General features: G+C 48.4%; 2 protein-coding genes across 2 annotated transcripts; both read right to left on the bottom strand.

The window, feature by feature from the left end:
• Nucleotides 1–427: 427 nt before the first annotated feature.
• Nucleotides 428–12,079, bottom strand: ddx52 (DEAD (Asp-Glu-Ala-Asp) box polypeptide 52; the record flags this gene model as incomplete). The annotated part of the gene is made up of 15 exons (XM_080549710.1): nucleotides 428–729; nucleotides 904–1,314; nucleotides 1,816–1,887; nucleotides 2,079–2,154; nucleotides 2,530–2,680; nucleotides 2,824–2,946; nucleotides 3,138–3,228; nucleotides 3,665–3,868; nucleotides 6,345–6,417; nucleotides 6,670–6,781; nucleotides 8,147–8,290; nucleotides 8,837–9,022; nucleotides 10,846–10,988; nucleotides 11,206–11,437; nucleotides 11,993–12,079. The coding sequence occupies 15 exons, from the start codon at nucleotides 12,077–12,079 to the stop codon at nucleotides 684–686; spliced, it is 2,151 nt and encodes a 716-aa protein (XP_080405836.1). The 3' UTR covers nucleotides 428–683.
• A 1,925-nt stretch (nucleotides 12,080–14,004) lies between these two features.
• Nucleotides 14,005–19,201, bottom strand: LOC308174892 (hepatocyte nuclear factor 1-beta-B-like; the record flags this gene model as incomplete). Its single annotated transcript, XM_080550002.1, has 8 exons — nucleotides 14,005–14,548; nucleotides 14,863–14,958; nucleotides 15,063–15,210; nucleotides 15,912–16,048; nucleotides 16,288–16,598; nucleotides 17,209–17,485; nucleotides 17,753–17,952; nucleotides 18,783–19,201. The coding sequence occupies 8 exons, from the start codon at nucleotides 19,199–19,201 to the stop codon at nucleotides 14,310–14,312; spliced, it is 1,827 nt and encodes a 608-aa protein (XP_080406128.1). The 3' UTR covers nucleotides 14,005–14,309.
• Between the last annotated feature and the right edge of the window lie 1,302 nt (nucleotides 19,202–20,503).

Here is a 20,503-nt window from a genome sequence, read left to right as displayed (position 1 = left end):
GTGAGGAGTGACATACATACCCTCCTCCCTCTCAAAAGTGCTTGACCCTCACTCGCTTTTTCAGATCTGAAGCAGTGGAATCATGTTTTTAAGCAACTGATATTTGATCCCCATCATGTAATATTGAAAGGCGCCTGCTGCAACTGTTCCAAACCGACGTTCTCGAACACGCTCAATGGCTTTGCTCTGCGCAACGGAGCGTTCCTTGCGCTTACCACGTGAACGCAGGGCCGCCGCTATGTATACGTGCACCAAGCTCCCGGAAGGGGCACCAAAACAGCCTGATCATCATCATTATCATAATTACAATGATGAACTATTTAAAATTAAGATGAAGCACAACTACAATAGACACCATTGGCATTAGACATGAGATAAAAGTACATTGTAGTATGGTATGGCAGCACATAGGAATGACACTGACAGCATCCATTGGTTTGTTTTATTCTTCTCAAAGTCATACACAAATACTCATGTCATAATGTCCCCAATGGCAGGAGAACTTTCCCAAATAACAAATCAAAAGATAGTAAATATAACAATTTATTCAACCAGCTTATGAAAAGTTACTGTGATAAAATGTCCAGGAACTACATAAAACACAGGGATGACAGTAGTAACACACTGAGCTGTATCCTCAAACAAGCGTCGGTCTGTCCCGCCTCAGCTGTCCGTCCGTCCTATCAGGCAGCTTGGCCGCTCTCCGCTTGATCTTTATTGGCCTTTTTCCTAAGAGAAGAGAGAGAAAAGCCAGCAGGTCACTCTAATCCTCTAATACAGTTCATTCTAGAGAGTTCTCATGCCCACCTGCCCTCATACACATACTATTGCCTCCACCACTATAGTCCTGTCAACCACATGTGACAGGGAGAGAAGGAGGACAGAGGGACCCTGATCCCTTACCTCTTCCCCTGGCCCTTCGGCTTGCCTCCGTCACTGAGCTTCTCTCCTTTCGCTCCTCCTGTCTTCGCTTTGTCCACTCCTACTTTTTTCAGTCTTTTCTCTCCTTTTTTCGGGCCTCCTCCTTTCTTCTTCTGTCCTTTTTCTCCCACCTGCTGTCCCTCGCCTCCTTTCTTCTTCTGTCCTTTTCCTTCTCCCACCTGCTGTCCCTCGCCTCCTTTCTTCTTCTGTCCTTTTCCTTCTCCCACCTGCTGTCCCTCTCCTCCTTTCTTCTTCTTTTTGTCCGCTCCTACTTTTTTCGGTCTTTTCCCTCCTTTCTTGGGTCCTTCCCCTCCTTTGGTCTGTAGGAAGTGCGGGGTGGTGCGGATGGTGCTTCTCCTGGGCGGCTTCTTCTGGAGCTGCCGCTTCACCTTGCTGCAGAGAAAGACCTCATTATTGTTTAATAGCACATTTATCACACAGACGATACTGCTAACCGAACTGAGTGAGAACTGTCTCTATTGAAAAAGAAGCAGCTCAGTGTAGAACACTGAATTCTGTATGTCTACTCTTAGAATGGCCTCTATGATGACTAAAGAGCCTCAGGATGAATGAATGAATGAATGGTCTTTATTGTCATTGCTACAGTACAGGTACCAAACAACGAAATTTAGGAGGGGTGGCTCCCCTGGTGTTAGGAAAGAAAAAAAAAAACTTTTTAAAAAAATCACAAGAAGGGAAGGAGCTGGTTTACATAAATAAAGGCTATGTACACTATCCACTGTACTATACTGTACAGATAGACGACTAGGGTTGTCATATTGCACAATAGTGTTATTGCACATTTATTTAAAGTGTCGCAGTTTGCAGGCTTGAAATGTACATATTTGTGCCTCAGCACTACACCTGAGGATGTCGGTTTATGTGAAAACTCACCTGTGTATTTTCTTGAAGCCCACCATGTAGTCAGGTACAGGACAGCCTGCCTGCTTTATAACGTTAGCAATGCTGCAGAGAGAAAGGGAAAAGGAGAGAGAGAGAGAGAGAGTTAGCGATGGACAGACAGAGATAGATAGAACGAAGGGAGGGACAAAAGTGGGGAGAGGAGGAGAAACAGACGGACAGAGGCGTTGTAGATTATTAAGCCCTCTGACTGACTGCTATTTCCATAGTGACATTAAGCCCCTCCCATGATATACCTGCGCAGCAGCGGTTTGTCGTCCTCGGTAAAGAAGGTGACCGCCCTCCCCTTGTGTCCCGCCCGGCCCGTACGCCCTGAGAGCAGGAATGAGGGAGAGAGAGAGAGAGAGAGAGAGAGAGAGAGAGAGAGAGAGAGAGGTGAGATGAAAAGGAGAAAGAGACAGAGATGAAGGGTGGGAGAGAGATGGAAGATTACTAATCAGAATGAGGATGGTTATGAACTGATTCAGGTGTAGAAGAAAGAGTTGTTCCTAGTAGTGAACCAGCGACCTGAAGCAGAGAGCATCACACACTGTATGATAACCTATTACTTTTTGACTAGCTCAAAAGCAGTGCACTGTGTAGAGTGTGTAGCGGGTGTTTTGGGCTCTTATCAACAGTAGTGCACTTTCAGGGGAATATGATGTCCTCAGGGAGCAGTTCAGAGACAGACGGAGCAGCGGGACTGACCGATACGGTGGACGTACTCCACAGCGCTGGTGGGGAAGTCGTAGTTCAGCACCAGGTTGACTCCTTTGAAGTCGATCCCTCTGGCCAGCAGAGCTGTGCAGATCAACACCCAGATCTTACCAGAGCGAAAACTACTCATTACATTATCCCTCTAAAAAAACAAGAGAGAGAGAGAGAGAGAGGACAACTACAATTTAATGCTGTTTACAGGGAAATAGTGCATTGTTTAACAGCGATGCAGTACACATCTGTGTGTTTGTGTGTGTGTGTGTGTGTGTGTATGTATGTGTGTACCTGTTGCTGTGTGCGGTCTGCGTGTATGACGTCTACGTTAATGCCTTCGTACACAAGCTCATGAAAGAGCTCCCGAGCTCGCTCTATAGACTGTACAAACACCAACATGGGAGGCATAAACCCCTGAGAGAGAGAGAGGGTAAGGGGGTAGATAGAGAGAGAGGTAGTGTTAGATTCAACACATACAGGGAGAAAATAGAATATTGATGTGAAAGGGTCATTTCACAATCATTTCAGTTTTTGTAGTCAGACTATGCCTGTGTGTGTGAATACCTACTTTCTTAATGATGTCCCTCCTGTGTGTGAGCACCTACCTTCTTAATGATGTCCCTCATGGCCGGTAGCTTTCCGTTCTCTGTTCCCACAAACAGCAGCTCCTGTTCCACCGTGTCCACGGCCGCGTTCCTGTGGAGAGGTGTTCAGGTGGTTGAGCGGCGGGAAGGTGCCACGCGACACGTGCGACGGTTTCTAAACTAGGACCCGTCCCCTGCTCGCCTGCTGTCCGATTTGTCCTTGGCCTGCAACTGTTCTTGTTCTCTGCTCTGTTTTTGTCTCATCATGTTTAATGTGTTTTAACTTTTGTATTTCTTTTACCTCCTTCCCCCCTATCCCTCAAAAGGCTGTGCCTTCTGCCAGGTCGGCATTGTAAATAAGAATCTGTTCTTAATTGTCTTACCTGGTTAAATAAAGGTTAAATAACTAAAGATAATAATTAAAAAAGAGAGTTGGTTTGTCGGTTGGCTGGGGTAGTGGTGTGGGTGTTGGGAGAGTTGGTTTGTCGGTTGGCTGGGGGTAGTGGTGTGGGTGTTGGGAGTGAGGGGGCTTGTGGGTTATGTAGTACCTGTGTCCGATGTTGACCGAGACCAGGTTGTCGAGGTTGAGGCGGCACCACTGCTCGACGTCCGGGGCGCAGGTGGCGCTGTAGAGCGCCCGGCGGACCTTGGGACCGGAGCAGGCCAGGAACACGGTGGCCAGCTGCTCCCGGAAGCCGCTCTTCCCGCCCTCGAACAGCTTGTCAGACTCGTCTACCACCAGCCACTCCACACTGACACACACAGAGAGACACGTCAACACACACCACTCCACACTGACACACAGAGAGACACGTCAACACACACCACTCCACACTGACACACACAGAGAGACACGTCAACACACACCACTCCACACTGACACACACAGAGAGACACGTCAACACACACCACTCCACACTGACACACAGAGAGACACGTCAACACACACCACTCCACACTGACACACACAGAGACACGTCAACACACACCACTCCACACTGACACACACAGAGACACGTCAACACACACCACTCCACACTGACACACACAGAGACACGTCAACACACACCACTCCACACTGACACACAGAGAGACACGTCAACACACACCACTCCACACTGACACACAGAGACACGTCAACACACACCACTCCACACTGACACACACAGAGAGACACGTCAACACACACCACTCCACACTGACACACACAGAGAGACACGTCAACACACACCACTCCACACTGACACACAGAGAGACACGTCAACACACACCACTCCACACTGACACACAGAGACACGTCAACACACACCACTCCACACTGACACACACAGAGAGACACGTCAACACACACCACTCCACACTGACACACACAGAGAGACACGTCAACACACACCACTCCACACTGACACACACAGAGACACGTCAACACACACCACTCCACACTGACACACAGAGACACGTCAACACACACCACTCCACACTAGTGTTGTCACGATACCAATATTTTACCCTGCGATACTATACCAGCCCAAGTATCACGATACTGAGTAGTATCGCGATACCGCGGCACTTTTGTAACACTTTTTATTTTTATGAACATGCAATGTATTTATACAAGTTACAATAACTTAATGAGTGGTGCATGAATAACATGCATTTAATGCATTACACTGTAACTCTACAGGTAAGTAAAAGTACTGAAACCGATATTTTTGTGAATAACATGTTTATTAATAAGTAGTTTGAAACATCAAACAGACCAACTGGCCTTTTGCAAGAGTATAGCAAAGTAGGTGTGTGTGTGTGTGTGTGTGTGTGTGTGTGTGTGTGTGTGTGTGTGTGTGTGTGTGTCTGTCTGTCTGTCTGTCTGTCTGTGGGGTCTTTTTCACGAACTTGAAAAGTAAAAGCAAACACTGGCATATCAAAAAAATAGAGGGCTACTTCCAAACTGTAGCTCAAGACTTAACTCAACTTAAGAAAACTCAGTGGTTTTAATTTTCTAGTTAATGCCCACTGAGCTCGCAGGAACCATAGGAACAACGTTTGAGGTTGCTAACCTGTTAGCCGACAAAGCTAACGCGATGGGTAGTCGCTAAAAAGGCTGCGTTCGTCAATTCGCTCTGGAAATCTGACCCGCACTCGCGGAACGCCTCTCGTCCAATCAAACGAATCGGTTGCTCTGTGACGTTGCACCCAGTGTGCGCTCCGGCGCTCTCGGAGCGAATTGACGAACGCAGCCGAAAGTGTTATGAGTTGCCCCGCTGGTACCGTGTTCAACACGGTAGTATAGTATTCCACGGTAGTACCGTTGTATAAAGCTTATGGTATAGTAGGCACCGTGACATTTTGGCACCGCGGTATATCGTTGGTACCGGTATATCGTGCAACACTACTCCACACTGACACACAGAGACACGTCAACACACACCACTCCACACTGACACACACAGAGAGACACGTCAACACACACCACTGCACACTGACACACAGAGAGACACGTCAACACACACCACTGCACACTGACACACAGAGAGACACGTCAACACACACCACTCCACACTGACACACAGAGAGACACGTCAACACACACCACTCCACACTGACACACACAGAGAGACACGTCAACACACACCACTCCACACTGACACACAGAGAGACACGTCAACACACACCACTCCACACTGACACACAGAGAGACACGTCAACACACACCACTCCACACTGACACACACAGAGAGACACGTCAACACACACCACTCCACACTGACACACACAGAGAGACACGTCAACACACACCACTCCACACTGACACACAGAGAGACGACACGTCAACACACACCACTCCACACTGACACACAGAGAGACGACACGTCAACACACACCACTCCACACTGACACACACAGAGACACGTCAACACACACCACTCCACACTGACACACACAGAGAGACACGTCAACACACACCACTCCACACTGACACACAGAGACACGTCAACACACACCACTCCACACTGACACACAGAGAGACACGTCAACACACACCACTCCACACTGACACACAGAGAGACACGTCAACACACACCACTCCAACCGTTCACAAGGAACGATTCATTCACCACCTACCAATCTGGCATGCACACAAGCACATTCTCACACATTCTCTCTCTCTCACACACACACACACACACACACACACACACACACACACACACACACACATGACCTCACCTGCTGAGGTCGAGTGCTGGAGGATCTTGCTTCAGGAGGAAAACAAGTCTGTTAGGAGTACTGACCAAAATATCTAGAGGGAGAGAGACAGAGAGATCGTTGGTGTCAATATGAGCATCATAACTATCACTAGTCATCATCAAATGTCCACATTTCTAAGATCTCTCTTTTTAAAAAGCCTCTAGGGACATCTAGAGTATCTCCGTTAGACCCTCACGACTAAATAAATGATAACTGAAGAGACATGGGAGAAACAGACAGAGACAAAACTCAATTCACCCCTCATCATTCACAACTCTTGTTCTGATCATGTGTGCGGGCGTACCGTATTTCTTGTTGGACTCAGGTCCGTATTTCTTGGCAGCGACGGCTGCCTTGTCCAGGATGTGAACTCTGAACCCGACACCCTCAGACAGACGAACCAGCTCCCTGTGGGTCTGGACACAACACAACACCGCTGGTCACAGTAGAACATCTTAGATGCCCAGGAGGGTGAGGGTGTACCTGGGTGAGGGTGTGGGTGTGGGTGAGGGTGAGGGTGTGGGTGAGGGTGTGGGTGAGGGTGAGGGTGTGGGTGAGGGTGTGGGTGTGGGTGAGGGTGTGGGTGTGGGTGAGGGTGTGGGTGAGGGTGAGGGTGAGGGTGAGGGTGTACCTGGGTGTGGGTGTGGGTGTGGGTGAGGGTGTGGGTGTGGGTGAGGGTGAGGGTGAGGGTGAGGGTGAGGGTGTACCTGGGTGTGGGTGTGGGTGTGGGTGAGGGTGTGGGTGAGGGTGAGGGTGTACCTGGGTGTGGGGGTACCTGGGTGTGGGTGAGGGTGTACCTGGGTGTGGGTGTGGGGGTACCTGGGTGTGGGTGAGGGTGAGGGTGAGGGTGTACCTGGGTGTGGGTGAGGGTGTGGGTGAGGGTGTGGGTGAGGGTGAGGGTGTGGGTGAGGGTGAGGGTGCGGGTGTGGGTGAGGGTGAGGGTGAAGGTGTGGGTGAGGGTGAGGGTGTGGGTGTGGGTGAGGGTGTGGGTGTGGGTGAGGGTGTGGGTGAGGGTGTGGGAGTACCTGGGTGTGGGTGTGGGTGAGGGTGAGGGTGAGGGTGAGGGTGTGGGTGTGGGTGAGGGTGAGGGTGAGGGTGAGGGTGTACCTGGGTGTGGGTGTGGGTGAGGGTGTGGGTGTGGGTGAGGGTGTGGGTGTGGGTGAGGGTGAGGGTGTGGAGGTACCTGGGTGTGGGTGTGGGTGAGGGTGTGGGTGAGGGTGTGGGTGAGGGTGAGGGTGTGGGTGAGGGTGTACCTGGGTGTGGGTGTGGGGGTACCTGGGTGTGGGTGTGGGTGTGGGTGAGGGTGTGGGTGAGGGTGAGGGTGAGGGTGAGGGTGAGGGTGTACCTGGGTGTGGGTGTGGGTGTGGGTGAGGGTGTGGGTGTGGGTGAGGGTGAGGGTGAGGGTGAGGGTGTACCTGGGTGTGGGTGTGGGTGAGGGTGTGGGTGTGGGTGAGGGTGTGGGTGAGGGTGAGGGTGTGGGTGAGGGTGAGGGTGAGGGTGTGGGTGAGGGTGTGGGTGTGGGTGTGGGTGAGGGTGAGGGTGTGGAGGTACCTGGGTGTGGGTGTGGGTGAGGGTGTGGGTGAGGGTGTGGGTGTGGGTGTGGGTGAGGGTGTGGGTGAGGGTGTGGGTGTGGGTGAGGGTGTGGGTGAGGGTGAGGGGGTACCTGGGTGTGGGTGAGGGTGAGGGTGTGGGTGAGGGTGAGGGTGTGGGTGAGGGTGAGGGTGAGGGTGTGGGTGAGGGTGAGGGTGAGGGTGCGGGTGTGGGTGAGGGTGTGGGGGTACCTGGCTGGCCAGCTCTCTGGTGGGGGAGATGACGAGGGCTCTGAAGCCCAGGTTGGCTGGCTGCTGGAGGTGGGCGAGCAGAGGGAGGCTGAAGGCCAGAGTCTTCCCCGAGCCTGTCGGAGCACACGCCAGAATCTCACGACCCTGACAGACAGAGACATACACACACACACACACACACACACACACACACAGACACACACACACACACACACACACACACACACACACACACACACACACACACACACACACACACACACACACACACACACACACACACACACACAGTCAAAAGTCAAAAACACACACCACTGTGGCCTGGGGTGGTCCAGCGGTCTAGCACCGTGGTCTACAGTGCACACACATGCCCATGTCGGCATGGGTTAGAATCCGGCCCATGCCCTGCTGACATGTCCTCCCCCGCTCAAAAAAATAAAAAAATAAAACAAATAAAACACCACTAAAAGCCAGACGTTCTGTCAACCACCAGAGCCATAAATAAAGTAAATGGACGGTCGTGTTGTTCGTTATTCTTTATGAGGATGGCCATTAGCTGCCGACTGAGACACCACTTAGTCTTCCTGGGGCCCGTGAAAAAGACATTACTTTGTTGTTACTTTGATTAGCAGCCTGGTTGATTGTTGTGTGTGTGTGTGTGTGTGTGTGTGTGTGTATGTGTGTACTCACATGCATCATCAGTGGTATAGCCTGCATCTGGATGGGTGTGGGAGAGGTGAGTCCTGCTTCCTGGAGGTTCTGGAGGACCCGCGGGTTCAGGTTGTATTCGGACTGCAGCTCCTCAAACGTGCACACCGGGTCCGGCACGTCACTGCCGTGCACGTTGATGCGGTGCTGCGCTCGGACGCGGTTCACCTGGGACAGAGGGACGACAGGTCAGCTACCACTGAGAATGAACGTGTACCCTGACAAGACACGTTTTCTTTCTTTTTTCCCAGACATTTAGCAGGCACTCTTATCCACCCAAGTGGATTGTGTGTGAGTGTGTGAGAGTGAGTGAGAGTGAGAGTAGGAGTGAGTGTGTGAGTGAGTGAGTGAGAGAGTGAGAGTGAGAGTGAGAGCGAGAGTGAGAGCGTGAGTGTGAGTGTGAGTGTGAGTGTGTGTGTAAGTGAGTGCGTGCCTGTGTGCGTGCGTGCGAGTGTGTGTGTAAGGCCCAATCCCAATTCACCCCTAGCCCTTCGTTTTCACCCCTATGGCTCGATTTGCGCGTTCACGTTTAGGGCGAGGGCTGTCTCAATTCATATTTCGTCGAGGGCTAGGGGTAAGGGGGAGGGCTAACTATTACTTCGTTTCGAGGGATTTCAGGACCAGACTAGCTTCGAAGGGCTAACGGTACGCTACCCCTTGATACCAGGATGCATTGCGAATCATCTACAGAAATCTTATGTCGCTCTATTCAATGCGGAAATGTCATTTTACTTTCTCTGTAATTACTTATTAATAAAGATTTAAAAAATTATGATAACCATCGTATTGTCTTAGTTTAATGTCATTACAATGCATTATAGACCTTTTATTTATAACAAGCTTAACCCAAAAATCGCTTTTATGTCGGTGCTGTGTCTAACGTTACAGTAACGCAACGCTGCATGACAGTCGAGCATTTCAGAGATTACAGTCATAAATCAATTATTACCTGTGGCGTTTGACAGCGGATGATGGTACACATATGTAAAGTTATCTATCAAACGTTCGGCTGACTTGTACATGATGCGCATTTTGACCTATTTCCACCCGCAATCTAATCCGAGCAGTTGTTATTATGTAATATTATTAATGGGTTGTATCATTCATTTCAATGCATTATAGACCTTTTCTTTATAACAAGCACAACAACAACAAAACGTTATCATGCCGATATAAGTGTGTCTAACGTTACAAGCGGATTTGTGCATGACAGTCGCGCATTGACATATTTCCATGTCTGATGGCATATGACATGCGAAATGTAACAGTTAAGGATACGCGTAAAGGATGATGATCTATCACCGTTCGACTCTACTGAGAAATGTTTCCGCTTATTTGTCATCTCTCCTTCACGGGCAAATGTGGCCGTGTCCCCAAGAGATCCTCTTTCTACGTTTTTGACCACCACTATGATGGATTGATTTTTGGATTCTAGACGACGAATTGTTCTGAGAAAGGCGCTTGGTAACGTGATTTTTGGACAACGCTTTATGACTACTGATGGACTCGTGTGTATGTGGTGGCTGAGGATTGAGTCACGGGTATCTTTGGAGGAACATTGTGCGCTGACAGATGGTTAATACTCTGTGTTTTGGTTGGAGTCATTCATTGTCATTATTGCGATGTCCACAAAAAATACATCGCTGACGGAAGAGACTAAAAAAGGAACGTCTAACTACAGTGTGTTGATAACAAACGAAAAAATATCCTTATAGCACACGCAACAGAAATAAACACAGCTGAAGAAGGCATTGCGAGATGTGAGAATTCGCCGGCAACACAACGCGTCACCCGTACCGCGTCTAAACCACTGTTGATGACGTAGGCGCCGTGAAGGGCTGTCCCAATTCAAAGGGCTGAGATTTGAAGGGGTAGGGCTTGTGACGTATTCGAAGGCAAGGCCTTCGAATCGAGTGACACTCGAAAACGTGCCATAGGGGTAGAAAAGGGAATTGGGATTGGCCCTACGTGTGTGCGTGTGTTGTGGCTACCTTCTCCTGATGCATGTGTTTCAGTCTCTTCAGGGTGGTCTTCTCCTTGCCGTCCTTCTGCAGGTTCTTGGTCTTCCTGTCCAGAGAGGAGGTCCAGCGTATGCCTTCTCCCTCTGTCTCCCCCTGTTGCGCATCACCTGTCCCTACACCACAGAACACAGGAAGACCCATAGGGACGGTCAGGTCACATACTTTCACAACAACTCTATAATGGCAGCACTGACTGTCTATAGAGTCCTGTCACACACACACACACACACACACACACACACACACACACACACACACACACACACGCACACGCACACGCACACGCACACGCACACACGTACACACGTACACACGTACACACGTACACACCTTCCTGGCTGCCTTTCTTCTTCTTTTTCTTCACAGTTTTCCCCTCATTCTGTCGTTTCCGTTTCCCCACAGTCATCTCCTCTCCCTCTTCCTCTTCCTCTTCATCCTCTCTGTCGCTCTCCTCCTCCTCTTCTTCCGTCTTGCTCTGCTTGCCATTAGCTACCCCATTTCCAAAAAAGTCAATCCCAGAAAGGGGATCAGACGATTCATCTTTCTGCTGGGATCTCACCACCTAAATCCCAGTGAGTTGGAGCGGATTACAGAGAGAGAGAGAGAGAGAGAGAGAGAGAGAGAGAGAGAGAGAGAGAGAGAGAGAGAGAGAGAGAGAGAGAGAGAGACAGAGACAGAGACAGAGACAGAGAGAGAGAGAGAGAGAGAGAGAGACAGAGAGAGAAAGAGAGAGAGAGAGAGAGACAGAGACAGAGAGAGAGAGAGAGAGACAGGCAGTTTGTTTCTGACATGAAGACTGAGAGACCCACTCGATTTAACTCAATATTGTGCAAATTCTCTCTCTCCTAACTAGCACTTTGCACCACAGCTACGTAACATAATCCAAACTGTACGCCCCATGTATTACAATGAACACAATGTCAAAACATTTTAGCTAGAGATTGTTACTGCTACTGGTATTAGTAGTATATGATATTACAGTGTACACAACGTTAGCTGTGTGGCTAACAACAGTTGGCTAGTCAGCTAGCTAACCCTAACCCTAACACAACTATTAACATAACCGCTCGATTTAGATGACAACGAATGGAGAAAAGGCTGGCGACATGATGATTACCTTGAAGCGCTCGGCATCTTTCCCGAACCTTTTAAAATCGAACTTAGCCCCAGCCCCGAGCTTCCGAAACAGGTCAAAGGCGTCCATTGATGAAGCATGGATACAATAAAGGCATAACTAATCAAGCACCGAGCTGTTAAAACCAACTGGATTTTTCGACTCTTGATTACACAGCCTGTTTGTATATACACATCCACAGGGTGTCGCTCTTCAGACAAAAACGTTAGTAAGACCAGAGCATTTCGTCACGTGACGTTAGAATTATAAGGTTCTATCTCCATTTTTGGTCAAAATTGAGTTTTTTTACATAATCTGATCCATTAGGTGTTTATTAATGCCTGTGTGGTGTTATTTTTAAAATGTTGACATTTTTGAGTTAGTAATTAATAAAATACAAAGGTTCCATCTCACAAAACATAATGGAATGTAAAAACTTTGACGCTCAATATCTCTGAACTGCCCTAAACGGAGATAGAACCTTATCATTCTAAACGGAGATAGAACCTTATCATTCTAAACGGAGATAGAACCTTATCATTCTAAACGGAGATAGAACCTTATCATTCTAAGCTCACGATTTACCTTTGGAAGAAGAGGCTTTGGTTAACTACCAAATGATTTGAAAGGACTGTTTTGGTATTCATCAAACATGGTGCAGCACAGCCTCAAGGTGTTGTGTACTAGCTACCTACCTAGCTTAAATAGAGGTTTGATGCATTTGGAGAAACTGAACACAGATTTGTGTATATTATCTGTTTACCCTCTTTCTCATCAAATTGGAGAGAAAAAGTGTGTGTTTGTGCACGTTCATGCATGCATGTGTGTGTGGAAGTGAGGGTTAAGTTGTGCCACTTTTTCTAGGAAACTAATTAGCATACAGTCTGTGGTGGCAATTTGTCATGCATATGAACTCAGATAGTGCACTTTCATTGTTAAAGAGCAGACATCATCATGCCCCATGTATACATTCAGATTATTTCCAATGATGCCCAACATCCTGAAATAGGCCATATACAGTACTCAAGTTGTAAAAGAAAAGGGTTAGGATGGTGGATTTTATCATATGGGGACAATTTTAGCATCAATTTGAGCATCCCCACAGCATCAGTGACTTCAGTGTCAGTTGACTTGGTAAAAATGTCATTGCATGTGTGCGTACCCCCTCGCCCACAGTATTTTACTCAATATGCGCAAAACTAAATGTTGAAATAGCAGTAATACCACGTTCATTGATAAAATGACATACGGGATGGAAAGGGACGATGGCAGTTTTAGAAGGGGGATGATTTTGACTGTCTTTATTTCAGGGGGGGATGTCATCCCCCCTCAACTCGAGTGCTGGCTATATATATATTTGTTAGAAAGAATAATATATTTCCATTGATGTAGTGATGCTGAATGTAAATGTAGGCCCACTCTTATCTCCCTATGTCTAGTGAATGTGTTTTCCCTGAGGCAGGTGTAGGAGTGTGTGTAGGCTGCTGGGTCAGTGTGAGGTGGGAGTTAAGTGTCAGTGTAGGTGTTATGACACAGACATACAGGACGTAGTGCCCTGCTCCTTGCGGGGAGAGTGGGAGTAGAGTCGGCACATTTTGCTTAACCTGTTGACCTATGACCTCACATAATAGCTCTTTATATAACGTTCTGTACCTTCTTTGGACTGTGGTCTCAGTGTCTCCACGTTAAAGACAGCTGCATCTTACTACAGTCGTAGCCGCCAGCAGTAGTGAATGATCTGGAGGTTTCTGTAATTCATTAGTGGTTGTTTGTTATTGATGTTACGTTTCGATGTTGAAAGCCTGGATATGTTATTACAGAGAAGAAAGATCCGTGCAGATTGAAAAGTTCACGATCACCATGACAAAAGAAAACTACTAAAACAACAGAACAACAAACAGCCCAGCCAATTTGACAAATAGCTTTTATTATTAAAAACTCAACTCATTTACAACATTAATAGAATCTCACTAATCTCTCTGAATTCAAATAACATCTGTGTGACAAATCACAAACCATTTCTTCATTCGTTTCGGTGCCCATTCGACGGCCACCAGAGGCTATAGTAGGCCTACTCATTAGTGTTTGAAGAAGCTCAGCTGGGAAGAAATTCAGCGTAGACAGAATGTCCCTGACACTCTTAATTGCTGATCCTTGTTAAAAAAAGAAGAAGAAGAAGAAAAAAGCAGCAGACACAGCAGCCCCTGAGGACAGGGGTGGGGGACCCCCTGGAGCTCAGCCTGATGCCCACTCTGGTCAGAGGGCTCCAATATGGCTGCCGTGTCAGGACAGTGATGAGCTGAGGCTCCTGCTGAGGTCGTCAGACCTCCCACTCACCACGCCTCCAGAGGGTACTGAGAAACAGAGAGGCAGAAATGAAATGAACACACAAGTTACTTGTTGTTTTCACGTTAGAATGATGTGGTTGTTTGTAAAACAATAGAGTCAGGGGTTTTACCTGCTTGCTGGAGCCCACATGAGTGATGCTGCTGGATTCTGTTACCATGGAGACGTGCCCTAAGGTGGACAACTGACTGAGTTCTTGCTTAGGAGAAGACACTGAGAAAAAGACAGAGAAAGGGGGTGGGACGTGAAGTAGAATAACGTGTGTGTGTGTGTGTGTGTGTGTGTGTGTGTGTGTGTGTGTGCGTGTGTGTGTGTATGTATGTGTCTGTGTCTGCGTCTCCACTCCAAATAGCTTCTGCCTCCTCTGTGCTGCAATAGAGATCTAACAAAACCACCACATAGTCCTTACACTGGCCAGACAACTTCCTGTAGTCATTCTACGGGCAAAGAGAGTGTGAGCGCGTGTGTGTGTGTGTGTGTGTGTGTGTGAGAGTGTGTGTATATGTATGTGTTCATTAACTACTCACTGTGTACGAGAGGGAGTTGCAGGGGCTGTAAGTTGGTCAGACCAGCAGAGCCACCATTAATGACAGGAACTGCCTGGGACTGCACACAACTCAGACCTGAGGGAGAGAGAGATGGGGGGGGGGGTTAGTGGGCGCAGGTGAGCAAGAAAGGGAGGGGGGGGGGGGGGTTGGTTAAAGAGTGACTAAAGGTGAGGTCTCACTCTGTGCAGCGAGAGACATGATGAGGCTCTGTGCGTGCTGATGCTGCTGAAGAGGATGAGGATGATGATGATGGGGATGATGAGGATGGTAGAGGGAAGGCTGGGACACACTATGCATGTTAGTCAGTGTGCTCACAGGAGGCAGAGTCTGGAGAAAAAACACACACACACACACACACACACACACACAGACACACACACACACAGACACACACACACGTCTTTAGGTTAACACAAGAGTTACATCTCAAAATTCTGAAGAGGCTTGATTTCCTCATAGTCTATGGAAGCAATTTACCATTAGAGGAAGGGGGTTGTGAATGTGGACTCATTTACCACTGGTACAGGGTTGCCGGAAAACAGTACAGTGGTACTGTTTAACTAACCCTAACCCCCGCCCTCGAATGGTAAATTGTTTTTCTACAACAGCCACCACATAATATAAAAAAGAAAATACACAGTAAATTCATTTATTTACAATCATTAATCTTTTCAGAATACATATATCCTTCCGCCACAGAATATAGTCCCATAAACAAGATCAACGATTGCGTTGGAGGTCAGCACAGGTGTTCTTAATCAGATTGATTGGGAGGCGCATTGATACTGGAAATGCGGTTTGAACTGTAGGTTGTTGAAATATTTACCACTGGTGCTAGCCAATCAGAATCCAGTATCCAAACATGCTGTTGTAGAAGGTCTGATATAAAACAACTGGACAGGTTTAAAGAGTTCTCCCGACAGGTGAAAATCAGTGTGGCAGAAGCATATCAGCTGCTCTCCACTTTTCCACTGCGTCTGAGAGGGTTCACTGCACTGACTTGGGGTCAGTACGGAAGGGTCACTCACCAACTTGTTGCTATGTGACTGCATAGTGTAGCTGAAGGCGCTCGGACACATCTGCGAAAACCCTGAGCTGTTTCCATGATGTATGTCTGTCATGGAGGAAGTGACCTCACTGGGCCCTTCTTGGCTGAACTGGAGCCCTGAGAGAGAGAGAGAGAGAGAGAGAGAGAGAGAGAGAGAGAGAGAGAGAGAGAGAGAGAGAGAGAGAGAGAGAGAGAGAGAGAGAGAGAGAGAGAGACAGACAGACAGAGTGAATGAATGAATGGATGAGAGAGAGAGAGAGAGAAAGAGAGAGACAGACAGACAGACAGAGAGAGAGAGAGAAAGCTATGAGAGAGAAAGAGAGAGTGAGAGTGTGTTTTCCAAATCCCGTCTGTACCTTGTATTTTCCCATTCGGTGAGGGACTGCCGTGGATCTGATGATGATGCTCCTGAAGATGGTGGAGGTGGTGGTGGTGAGGTGAGCCATGGATCGGCAGGGGTGTGTGTGCGTGAGCGGGGCCCAGTCCGAGTCCGAGGCCGAGGCTGAGGGGGGTGAGGGGGGGGTGAGGCTCCTGGGACAGTTTCTGTCTGAAGGCTTCCTCCTTGCGTCGGTTGGCAAACCAGTTATATACTCGCACCTCTGTGACCAGGTTAGACCCCAACCCATGAACCTTTGAGGGACACACACCCCTCTGCACACACTCCGCCCTGCGGGACATAACAGCATTAGCGATGCATACTGTACATAATACATACACAAATCTATGGTCACTAGTGACACAGCGGCAGTGTTAAGGCCAATGCACACGGCGTGCGATTTTGTCGCACAACAACATTCGATTCTCAATTCACACCACCGAAGTGTGTGGGTGTGAATGGAGAATCGAATGTTGTCGTGCGACAATATCGCATCGCACGCCGTGTGCATTGTCTCATTCAAAACAATGGAATCGAATTCGCGGTGCGACAAAATCGCACACCGTGTGCATTGGGCTTTAGTGTTAGTTAGTGTTACCACAGAAGAAGCAATGACCGTCAACAGTTGTATAGTAAGTAAGTAAGTAAGTAAAATGTATTTGTATAGCACCTATCCCAGACCAGGGGGTCACAAAGTACTTTACATATGGAGAACATAATAAAGAAGAACATAATAAAACATAATAAAAGAGCGAAAGTCATAGCAGGTTAAAATAGGCAAACAAGTGAAAATAAGAACAAGTGACAGACAACAAGTGTACAACAATATCAGCAGGACACAGAAAGACAGGCTTTTGTAGTAGCCATCGTCGTACTGTATTATCCTGATTTACGACAGTACCTGTTGCAGTGTTCCACCAGAGTCTCTCTCTCCTCTTTGCTGGGGTTCCTTTGCCTGTCATAGGCCTGGTAGAGAATCTGCTGAGAGGCTGGTCCCCACTTAAACCTGTTCCTTCTCCCCTTCCTCCCCTCCATCTCTCCGGCCTCGACAGCCTCCTCCCCTACGAACCCTAACCCTGCACCCAGCGCAGGCTGCCCCGTGGCTGTTGCCCCGTTGAACTCTGGGTAGAAAAACAGGCCTTGGTCCTTGTCATTGAACGCAGGGCCTCGGTCAAACTCTGCAGGAAGAGGAGGAGAGATGGTGTGAGAATGTTAATGTGTATGTGACTGTGAATGTGTATCTGACGGTGTATGTGTGTGAGGTAGAGTGTGAATGAATGTGGTGTGTGTGTGTGTGTGTGTGTGTGTGTTTGTTAATGTTTGTGTGCCTGTCAGTTAGTGGTGCATGACTGTGTGGGTGCATGTGCCCGTGTGTGTGTGTGTGTGTGTGTGTGTGTGTGTGTGTGTGTGTGTGTGCGTGTGTGTGTGTGTGTGTGTTAACCCACGCCTGAGTATGTCCTGCTGTTTCCTGAGATACCAGGTGTAGAGGGCGGCTCGTTTGCTCGCCCTCATGGGCGTGGCCTTGTTGAGGTGCTGGGAGAGATGAGACTGGTTGAGTCCGGTGACGTCCACCACCTCTCTCTGTGGGATGTTGTGCTGTTGCATGTAGGCCTTTATCACACGCGCCGAGTGCCAGGGGTCAACACTAAGGACACACACACACAGAGACAACACAGACAGACAGGCAGACAGACAGACAGACAGGCAGGCAGGCAGGCAGGCAGGCAGGCAGGCAGGCAGGCAGGCAGGCAGGCAGGCAGGCAAGCAGACAGACAGGCAGACAGACAGGCAGGCAGGCAGGCAGACAGACAGACAGAAGCAAGAGTGTAGAGGCATATGGGTAAATATATTAGATTGGCCACTATTGAAATCTGTATAACTGATTTATTAACTACAGTATCACTGGCAATAATAGTGGTGGCAATAAAAAAAAAGTTGCAAAAGAAAAGCAAAAGTTGTAGCAGAAAAAAAATATATCTACTTGTGAGGATAGGAGGTAACATGACTGATAGATTCGACCTTTATTTGACCAGGTTTAAACGTTGTACCAACCAGGTTAGAACCTGGTCAAATTGACTTTATGAGTGCTCCCAGTCCCTTTACATTCCATTGCCAAAAGGTGGTTAATACAACCATGTAAGTCAGGGGTGGCAATTATTTTTTTCCCAGGGGGCCAAATGAGCAACTGAAAATATTTGTGAGAATAAATGGGCTTCAAAATAAAAGCAATGCGGTTTTAGTCCACCCATAAGATAATAAGAAAATTATAAAAAATAAAATAATTATTATAAATTATTTTTTTTAAATTATCATGCGATCTTTCGCGGGCCGGCCAGAATCAGAATCGTTGTATGGCCCGCGGGTCGAATACGGCCCGCGGGCCGTACAATGCCCAGGTCTGATGTCAGTAATGTGTGTCAAATCCTAAACACTGTTACAATGTCGACTCCAAGTCGAACAAGTTGGGTCACTCACGTTAACATCCTCTCCACCTGCGCGCGCTGCTCCCGCGCCTCCTCGGTGTCCAGCTCCTGCAGCTCGCGCAGAATCCGCGGTGTCTCCTCGTCCCCATCCTCCTCCTCCGAGTCCCCCTGGTCCAGCTCACAGGAGGCTCTCTTCCCCGGTTTATTACTGTACGATCCACTGGTCAGGGTGAGGAACACCGACGCCTCTGGCTCCGTTAACAACGAGTCGCTCTCCTGTTTGACCCCCCCGGGTAAGGCCGGGCTGGGTGGGCTGGGTGGGCTGGGTGGGCTGGGTCCAGGGCTGGGTGGGCTGGGTTCCAGGTCGTACATCGCGCGCACCAGAATGTCCCTGGTCAGCCCGGAGTCCAACAGTGCGCTCAGGAGCTCGTGCTGGAGAGCTGTCAGCTTGGAGACCATCTCCACAAACATGAACACTGCATGCGATTTAAAAGAGTCAATTGAGAAGAGTGGAGAAAGGGAACCGGCCCAGTCTTACATGCTGAGGTGTGTGGGGCTACTCCACCTTGAGGTGCATGCTTCATTAATAGTCATCTTTCTGCTGCGGGATGAGTCCAGCCCCCCGTGATCTTGTGGAACGGACTCCAAAATCGTGGGACTCCAAACACGCGCGCGAGGAGGGTTTGCGTTATGTTAATGAAGGGGGCTGGATTGATATGCAAATAATACTAAAATAAAAAAACTGGACTGATGCAGGTAGGATAGACAGGTGTGCGTGGAACTCAACGACAAATAACTTTCCTGTTATTTACCCACGCAACTATGTTAAACTGATCTATGTTAAACGAGAGCAGCGAGGAAGTGTTGAGATCAACTGTGTGTCTGAAAAGGTCGCCTGTCTTATGTGTGCCTCCATTGTCTGTCTGTGGGTCCTTTCTCCCCAATTCAATCATTAACACCTATGGTTAATATAATACTGACCACCACAATGACGTGGTTCTCCAGGGATGTGACTGACTGGGTTGTGTAAGGTTTGTTTGTGTGCGCGCGCGTGTGTGTGTGGAGGGGGGGGGCCCGGGGGGGTGGTCCCAAATCCTGTGTTGACACTTGTGGGTACCCCTCATAGTGGGAGGAACCGATCAATATTCAGACTGTGGGCTATGGAGGTAATTTAGGTCTGATTGTTCTGAGAGTATTCACCACCACCTTAATTCAAACTCTTCAAAACGACGACGATTCCCCTGTCTGTCTCCGAGTTGAGTCAGTGAGTCAGTTAATCAGTCTGGAGGTTTAAGTGGAGGAAGTGAGAGTTCGGTTACAGAGGTTACTCAGACATGACTACTTCTCACCCCTTACTGTCCCTCACACACACACACATACTGACACGCACACACAGATGTGCAGTGGACTCAATCCCAACCCAATTCCCTTTCCATGCCTCGCTGCTCGTCTCTCTGGGAAAGAGTCACGGACAGCCAGTCCTGCGTCTCCCTCTCTCACACACAAACACGGCCCTCTCACACACATACCCACTCACCCTTCACTCTCATTGACCTCTAACCCCCAGGAACCCTTTTTATCCTTTCACTCCCCCTCACACAGACACCAACTGTGAACAGAACATTTTTAACTCACCTTCAATCCCCCCCGCCACCTCTTCTCTCACATTTGACTTCATATCATTGGCACAGAGAACAATAAATATGTTGAGCGTTTCTTCAGGGGACCTCAAGTTTAATATCGGCACTGAGGAAAAGAAATATCAGAACAGAT

The sequence above is a fragment of the Nansenia antarctica genome (genome assembly GCF_963989245.1).
Source record: "Nansenia antarctica genome assembly, chromosome: 20".
NCBI classification, from domain to species: domain Eukaryota; kingdom Metazoa; phylum Chordata; class Actinopteri; order Argentiniformes; family Microstomatidae; genus Nansenia; species Nansenia antarctica.
The sequence above is the reverse complement of the archived record's forward strand: the minus strand, read 5'-3'. Positions and strand labels throughout refer to the sequence as shown.